Source organism: Coffea arabica, chromosome 8c (genome assembly GCF_036785885.1).
Source record: "Coffea arabica cultivar ET-39 chromosome 8c, Coffea Arabica ET-39 HiFi, whole genome shotgun sequence".
NCBI classification, from domain to species: Eukaryota; Viridiplantae; Streptophyta; class Magnoliopsida; order Gentianales; family Rubiaceae; genus Coffea; species Coffea arabica.
This window is the reverse complement of record NC_092325.1, coordinates 28520302-28529185: the sequence shown is the minus strand read 5'-3', so window position 1 is coordinate 28529185 and position 8884 is coordinate 28520302. Positions and strand designations below refer to the sequence as shown.

Sequence of the window (8884 nt, the reverse complement as noted above, 5' to 3'; positions counted from 1 at the left end):
CAGAAAAGGACGAGAGGTTGGTTCTCCTACAGTTCTCACTCTCGGTTTTCCTTTGTCTTTGAAGTGATAGAAAGAAATTGGAAGCTGTCTCTCCCTCACTCTCTCCTGGTTGCAAGTTTGAGAAAAGGAACCAGAAATATGTTTTGTCTTTCCTCTCACTCGGTGGTATTTTGAAATGAGTGGGTGTGACCGAACTCTCTCTCTCAGTTCTGTTCCTAATGCTTAGTTGGTAAGAAGAGAATTGAGTATATTTCCTTCACTCAGCCGACCACTCCAAGTTTCCTTCATTCGTGGCTGATCATTCCAGTGTTCACCTCATTCGGTCACTGCATACTCAGCAGTTTTGATAGCAGATTCATTCAGGGCAACTGTCCAGATGAGAGCTACGAGCTACCCACCGCCTCAAGTCAGCAGCCAAATTCCACTTATTTCCTCTCCATTGTTTGGTCTAGTACGTAGCTAGTTGGCTGACCTCTAATTGGTTCTAATTCCTCAAGCTCCCAGTTTGTTTGATACATGTCTGATGATTGGGTCTTGGTTGCATGGTATTTAATCTAAAATTCCATGGTTGGTTTGGTATTTTCATCTTAGTTCATTTGGTTGCCATGAATCCATAATTTTATTGTCTCACACATTGTTTCAAAATTTCGTTTGTTCTAATTTGTATGTACCTTGAAAAATTTTACTTATATCGATCTAGTAGATTTTCACACATTTGGCTTTAAGGCAAATTAATTAGTCATGTAACTTATTCAACTATATAATATATTCAAATGGCTCAAATTACAATTGCATATCATATGTTTATTTTATTCATATAATTTTTTTTACACCATTCTAGGATATTTCTAAATTCTCAATTTTTATATAAATTCAATTAGGCATTTACTTTAACCATTTATTCGTTATATATAATATTTCTAATATCAAAGTAATTAAAATGAAATAAATTCAGGGCATACACATAATTTTCTCGAGTTCTCACAATTTCCTGATCCTATTGATTGTTCTCCTCCCCTTAACATGTAAATGGAAATACTTTGTATTCTTATATCCTGCTCTCAGTCAGTTGATTCTAGCTTTTTGGCTTCAGAATTTCTCTTCCTCTGTGTAGGCTGCCTTTAACTGTGCTTTGAGCTCAGTTAATTTCTCTTTTCTGTGATCAGAGTCTGCGTTTTTCACTCCTTCCAATTCCTCTTTTATCTCCTCAATCCTTTTTTTTAGAATTGGCTTGGAAAGTACTTCTCCACTTCAGTGATTCAATTCTGCAGTTTCTGATCTTCTTAGTAACTCTGAACATCCATGAACCAGGTTCCTCTTTCAGCCAAGCTTTCTCCACAACCTGGTGCACCCCTTCCCTCTGAAGCCACCTTTTGTCAAAATAAAACCTTTTCTTCTTCTTTTCCTTTCCTGGATGTGTGTTTAAGGACAGTATGCTATGATCAGAGGCATAAGTGTCAATATGCTGACAATTTACCTTTTCAAAAACCTGGCACCACTCAAAACTCCCCAAACATCTGTCTAGTCTTTGCCTTACCTCACCTTCACTATCCCAATGATTACTCCAAGTCCAAGGGTGGCCTTCAAAACCTATGTCTACCAGATTATTCTGATCCATTAGGTCCTTGAAGTCTTTAAAAAACTTCTCTCATCTCTAGCTAATCCACCCCATTTTTCCTCATTAGACAAAATATCATTGAAATCTCCAACAATCATAAATCTACTGCCTCACAACCTTTCAAAACCTTCCATTGATTCTTCCTAATCTGAGCATCACAGCTCACATACACACCTATAAACCACCAGATACAATTCATATTTGTGTCCTCTATCTTTGCTTCAATAGTAAAAGCAGTCTGGTGCACTTCCAAGACTTGAGTATCCTCCTTCCATAACAAAGCCATCCTACCAGCCCTATTCATAGCCTCTACCACAGCACTATACTCGAACCTCAGTCCTGTAGCAATCCTATCTATTACCTGTTTTCTATTCTTTGTTTTGCTCAAGAAGATCAGGTTTGGAGAGAGAAGGTTGTTTACCTCCCTCAGATGGGGAATTGTCAAGGGGCTCCCCACTCCTTGATAGTTCCACACCAAGACTCTCATATTTTCAGGGGGGCCCTATTTAGGAAGGACCCCACCTCCTCTCCTACCATTTCTGTTTGGTCAGCCAATACCAAAGATTTGGTTTTTTTACAAACAGTCTCTTGCTTGTGTACATCCTCCATCTCCTCATAACAAAACAACATTTTCCTTTTTCCATTCCTTACACAACTATGTTCCTGGTCATTTATCTTCTGCAAAGGCCTTCTATTTTTAACTGGAGTCTCCAGTTTCTTATAAGATCTTTTTACCTGTTTTTTAATAGCCTCTTGGACCTTACAATTCCTTAAAGACTCTTTTTGGACCTCTGTCTCTCCTACACTATGATCTTGTGTTTCATTCTCTTGGACTAGCCATGGTGTTGTCATGTCACTGTCCTCCTCCATTTTTTCCATCACTACTATATTTTGCTTCTCTTCCTCTTTGTCTTGAGCTGCCTGGGAAGATCCTTGTTTTTCTACGGCCATAAACTGATATTTAGCACCAAGAACTTGTTCTGTTGCACTGTTTTCTACCCTTTTTGGTGAGTTACTTTTAAGGTTCCCCAGGTACTTCTCTTCTCTCTCCTTAACTAAAAGTTGTTTCCTTCTATTTTCCTTATCTGCATTCTCAAGGGTCTCCAAGAACCTTTCTCATAATTGCATCTTGTTCCTCTCCCTCTCAACCATTTCTCCATTTTGAAATTTCCAATATCTTTTGTCCTTGTTCAGTTTAGTCCTCATTGGTCTTTCCTTGCTAGGACTTCTGATACTTCCTGCTCTCATCCAAGGGCCACATTGGTTCTCAAAGAGCCTTCCTACCGTAGCGACCTATTCTTTACATGATCTATCACTATGTCCTACTACACCACAGTTGTTACAAAAGTCTGGGCATCTCTCATACTTAAAGGCTACCCATTTAAACGTTCCTACTGTTTGCACCATTGTGCCTCTGAGAAGTGGTTTTGACAGATCAACTTGGGCCAGTATTTTCAGATGCTTACCCTCCTTGCCCCCTGTTCGAGGGATGATAACCTCTTTTGTGAGGCCCCAGTTCGTTCTACGTTGATATATTCATTAATTGGGCGGTAACGTTTGGTTTTGGGAGTATTTCGAAAACCCTAAGTAGGGATTAAGATTTAAACCCTAAGTTCCGGTTAAGATTGAAAACCCGTTTTCCTACATTTTCGTTATTAGAAAATTTCCCAGATAATTTTTATGAGTAAATATAGTTTTTAGATGATTTTTCTAGTATTGGTTAGATTTTGAGAAATTAAGAACGTATATCGGACGTGGGACCCACTAGTGCGAAAAGTTCGGAAAAATTCGGCCAATTAGGTTAAATTCCGGATACTGTGTAAAATTTATCGGGTGTTAAGAGATAAGTAGAGAGTGAGATATGATTGATGTGAGAGAGAAAAGAAAGGATAGGAATGCATTAATGGTGGTGACAAGTGTCACCATTTCATTGGAGAAGACTTAAGAATTACTATTCACTTTCTTGACTTTTTTGACCAAAAGATTAAATATCCAAAAATTGCTCAAAAATCACCATTTTTCTTGCACCTTGTGGCCGGCTCTCTCCTCTCTCTCTTTCTCTCTCTCTTGCTCCAAGTACAAAGAAGAAACACTTCAATCTTGTTCCAAATCATCAAACCAACCATCCAACCTTGATTTTGCTCCATAAAACATCTTTAAGTGGTGGTTGTGAGTTGTTTTGTGGATTTGTTTGGAAGAGCTAAGGTGGTCTACAACTCCTCTTCTCTTGTATACTAGGTAAGTGATGTTTTACTACTTCCTTATACTTAATGATGGTTATTTTGTGCTTAATGGTGGTATAAGTGTTAGAATATATGATTTATTTCTTGATTTGAAGAGTTTTGGTGAAGTTTTCCATTTTATGATGAATTTTCTGGTTTAAAATGAATGGGATGTTGTGGCCTTGTATGATGATTGGCAATGGACTATAATAACTCTAGTAGGTGTGAATTGTTGATAAATGCAATCAATTATGGATTTGGATGGAAAAATGGAAAGTTAGGGTTTATAAAATCCCAATTCTGTCCGGTTTTGGATCATAGGGTTAGAGGCCGAATTGGACTTTTCTCAAAACATGAAAGTTGTAGGTATTGATGTGTATAAGGTGCCTGTAAAATTTCAGGGCATTTGGATTAGTGTAGAGTGAGTTATGACGAAATTACTGTAGCTGTTCTGCTTTGATCAGAATGCGAAAACTGCGTTGGTATTTGGCTGTTTTGACTGGAATTGGTTTGGATTTTGAAGTTGGTGTCTTCTGATGAAATGTAACTGGATGTCTTAGCTAACATATGCCTTTGGAATTTCGGCATTTGGACTTGTATGGACTGAGTTATATCGATTACAGTTTTCTGCGTTTTGCAAACCTGTTTTGGGAATTCTGGTATAGTATTTTGCATATTTGACCTAGTTGTGTTAGGAACTGGATTGAGTGACCTTCTACATTGTTGTAGCTCTGTTTCTTAGCTTCGAAACGGTGGGTCTTATACCCCCATCCAATAACCGTAATGAATTTGGTGCCATTACCGCATATTAAGGTCAAATACGGTTTGTGATCCTGTTTTGCAATTCTGGTATAGTGTCTTGCATTTTTGACCTTGTTACATTCAAAATTGGACAAAGTTTCCTTCTTCAACATTGTAGCCCCTTAAGTCCCGGATATCCCTGTAAATTTTCAGGTTAAACGGATTAGTATATCCTGAGCTATAAACGAAATACTCAGACCTGTTTTGACCGTCAAATTCTGTTACGTTTTTGGAAAGTTTATGACTGGAACTTTGGCTTCACATTTGACTGGGTTACAAGCTGTTTGGGCTTGAGACTAAAACACCAAACTTATAGCCCTATATCAGAGCTTTCTAACGCCCTTGGAATTTCATGAATCGGATTTATAAAACCTGAGATATAGCCGAGCAAACATGGCCTGCCCGTGAAAATGACCATTTTCTGGTCAGATCTGTTTTGGTCCTGATGACCAATTTCCATTCCGAATTTGGATTGCCGACCTTCATTAAAGTTGTTCCATTTGGAATGAACTATCTAACTGCCAATTTTCAGCTCTTTTGACCATGTGTAGCATAGAAAACAGTTCGTACTCAAAACTGACCATTTGTGCATTGGCCAGATTTCGTAAGTGATTGTGTTTGGTTCATTTGGGACTGAAGCCTCCAATTTCAGTTCTGGATGTCTTCATAACAGTTGTTGTTCATCCTTTAAGCTTCGATTTGGCATCTCATCCGCCTTAATCCGATATTCGTAGCTCAACTTATGGGTGAACTAGAAATGAGTATCAAATCTGCCGTTTGCCGTTTCCGCACGCGTGCGTGTGCCCTTTCCGCCGTTTCCGTACTTGCGTGTGCCGATGTTGCTGTTTTATTTGTTTTGGGCACGTTAGTGGCCGTTTATGACATCATGTGATGCAATCTTCTATTTCAGATCGTGGTGAGCTAGGCGGAGCTGGTGGGCCCTACTAGCGAACACGCACGAAGTGATTTTCACGTTTGTACTACTTTTGTACTTTGTGTAAGTATTCAGGCCAGTTTGGTGTGTTTTCTTTGCTATGTGTTTGAGATATGTGAAAAGGGCACTTAGGCGAGGGTGTACTTTATCGCACTCGACTTAAACCCTAATTTGAATGTATAATTGTACTTGGCATATGTATATGAACCTTTTGGAACCAAAACCCTTGAGCTTGTGGCTCGGGGCGACTTTCGAATAAAGTTTGTGAAGTTTGCAAAGTTTGTGATTTTGAATAATTTTGTGAAATTTGTGAGTTTAGGGCGAACTCTTGACCTAGTTGGACTATTCGAGCCGGTTAGGGCTTGGTCGAAGGCAGTCCAACTTAGTCTGAGGTCACCAAGTTTGTAGGTTCATGTTATGAACCAATTTTGTGAATCCGGTTCACCGAGAAGGTGACCAAGTTTGTGACCCGAGCTTGTGACTCAAGTTCAAGTTTGTGATTTCGTTCGCCCGGGCAAGTTTGTGAGGTGACTGGCCAGTGAGGGTGATAAGGTGTCGGTGGGTGTACAAGTGAAGTTCTACGGACTATTATTTGCAGTCGACGGAGTGTCGGCAGGAGATCACGCATGGCACATGAGTTGGCTTTGGAGCCACCTGTATCCTTATTATGTGATGTTACTTTTCTGCTTTTGCTTTACTCTTATTGTGTAACTGTTACGTGAAATTTATGCTTTCGCCCCTGTTTACTTACTAAGCATATAGCTTACCCCATTCCTTTTGTTTTCCTTAGCAGGGGCCGACGCGGGGACTTTTGGCTCGTATACTAGTATAGTTAGATTGGCTTGTAATAGTTGAACAGTTAGGATGTTTGTTTTTGTTTTGGTGGTTTGACTCGATACTTTTGGAGAATGTAATTATAACTCTTTTGGGGTTGTATATAGTACTCTTTTGAATTTTCTGGCTTTGATTGTTTTAAGTTTTGAGTCCTGGCGCGAGCTAGGCAGGCGGCCCGCCGATACCCTTGGGTTCGCCCTTGGGAGAAGTGGGGTCGTTACATCTTTCACTTCTTTAAACACTGCCCCAATCTTCTTTCCCACCTCTTTTGTTAGCCAATGTACTGGCAAACTTCATATCTGCATCCACAGTGGTGTTGTTATAAAGGCTCCATAATCCTCTTCAATCCCTTTTGACCACCTTTTTAGCACCAACATTTGGTCATCTATCATCCACGGGCCCCCTTCCACTATTCTTTCTTTATCTTCCAAGTTTGGGATATTAAATTGAAACAAGTTGGGCCCTAGTTCCATTACTGTCATGTTCCTGGGGTAACTCCATGCTGCAACTACAAAATTCTTCACCCCCATGAAGTTAGCTACTTTCTCCTCCATTATTCTACCAATCAAACTTCCTTCACATTTTCTTACTCCACTGTTCAGATCCTCCAGTTCCAGCATAGCTCCTGAGAGCTCATTCCCAGCTAGAGAGAATTTCTGTAGCAGCTCAGTCAGCTCACCCTCCATAGATACTATCAGAGATTCTAGCAAGTATACCTCTTCCCACCTAAAGAAGGCTAAAGCTTACTACCTACAGGCTGGAATTGGGCTAACGCATGCAAAGCTAGGTAACAAGAAAGCAAAAAAAGAGAGTACCACTGGAAAAGCACTACCTCAGAGAAAAAGACAAGGAAAAAATTAACAGGGAAATCGAGTTTTTCCTAGCTTCAGCTAACCATAAGATGTGGCATTTATGATGCTTTATGCTTCCTTTGGCCTGACATCCTTAAAGATCCTGCATTGATTGTTTGTGTTGCATTAATCTTGCATTTGTTTCAGACGATATTGATTTTGATGTTGGGTTGGAAATCCGTGTGACAAGTTGCAGGAAAGTTGAGGATTTTTGAAAAAGTTTGAGTTTTGCTGAAGTTCCCACCACTATAGGGGATAGGCTCTTATCCCAAGAGAGAGAGGTTTCCTCTACCCCGAGAGGACCCTACTTGTTAAGTTGGATGTTGGGTCGAGATTAATTTAGTATTGGACTAAGATTAGAAGAAAATAAAAGAAATGTTTGGGCTAAACGACCTTTGGCCAATATTAACCATGGCAAGTAGAAAAAAATGCAAGTATAATTGGGTCGGACGTAAATTATAAGCCTAGTAAAATTTTAATTAACTAATCTCATGTATATGAGTAGTCCATCTTATATGGGTTATCATGATTATTAAACATCAAAACCCAACTTTATTTAGTTTTGGAATATAAATTAAGTTATTAAGAATTATGGTTTAATTAAGTCCAAGATACTTTAATAGAAGTCTAAAACATATTAACCTAGTATTATTAGGTAAATATATGAAGGGTAAAATAAGTCATAGATATTTAGACAAAAATTCATTATAATTTAAAAAATAATAATAACAATAACAAAAAAAAATATAAATATAAATAGAACTAAAATAAAAATATAAATAAAAACAAAATAAAAAATAATAATAATGAAATTGAAATAAATATGATTACGAATATTTATTTTAGTGGAGTTGATGTGAAAGAAAAAAATTTCTAAATTAGGAAACTTTATAAAAGAAGAGGAACTTTCGAAATTAAGAAATATTCCAAAATTAGAAACTTCCATTTTAGGAAACTTTTTCCATGCTTTATATAGTTGTCTAGACATGAATATTAGGGTTACTTAGAATCTTATATATATATATATAAGAAATATCAACTAATTAGGACACTTATGTATTTGATAGGTATGAAACAAATTTAAAAAGTCCCAAAGTAGTCCCCCCAATCAAGCAATCAGTTAAAGATAGGTGGTGCTTACCCCTCTAAATTGTCAAATATTAAATGCAAAATTTTCCTAATGGTAAGTTTTATTTTTTTATATGCAAATGGATTATGTAATCTATTTGATATGTTTTGATACCCTAAAAATCACGATGTATGTGGCATGTTTTATGAAATGAAAGAAATGTGCATGTGACTTATGATAAGAAAAGCTCTTAATAGTCATGAAATTAATAGTAGGGATTATAGTTCTAGTATGTTATGTCATGTTAGTCATAGAAGTCAGTATAGAATTTGGCCGATTGACTGATATTATGTGATCAAGCAGCAATCTAGAGACCTCTAGGTCGCCCTCTCAGAACATGTTTAATCGCTAGGCTGAATACTAAGAAGGTGGATATTTTATGTACTTGTTATGAACTAATATGAAATGTTTTACGTTTTTACTACTTCTATATGTGATTATGAATGTTGTAAACTACAAATTGGTATTGCCCCTCACTAATATTATACGTTACCA

The 8884-nt window shown here is 37.7% G+C and overlaps 1 protein-coding gene across 1 annotated transcript; it reads right to left on the bottom strand.

Annotated features, from left to right (window-relative positions):
• Positions 1–1207: 1207 nt before the first annotated feature.
• Positions 1208–1618, bottom strand: LOC140013450 (uncharacterized). The gene has a single exon (XM_072062735.1). The coding sequence runs from the start codon at positions 1616–1618 to the stop codon at positions 1208–1210; it is 411 nt and encodes a 136-aa protein (XP_071918836.1).
• Between the last annotated feature and the right edge of the window lie 7266 nt (positions 1619–8884).

Bases quoted from the DNA above. Each gene is read 5' to 3' on its own strand.
- LOC140013450 (XM_072062735.1), bottom strand. From the start codon at position 1,618: ATGGATCAGAATAATCTGGTAGACATAGGTTTTGAAGGCCACCCTTGG.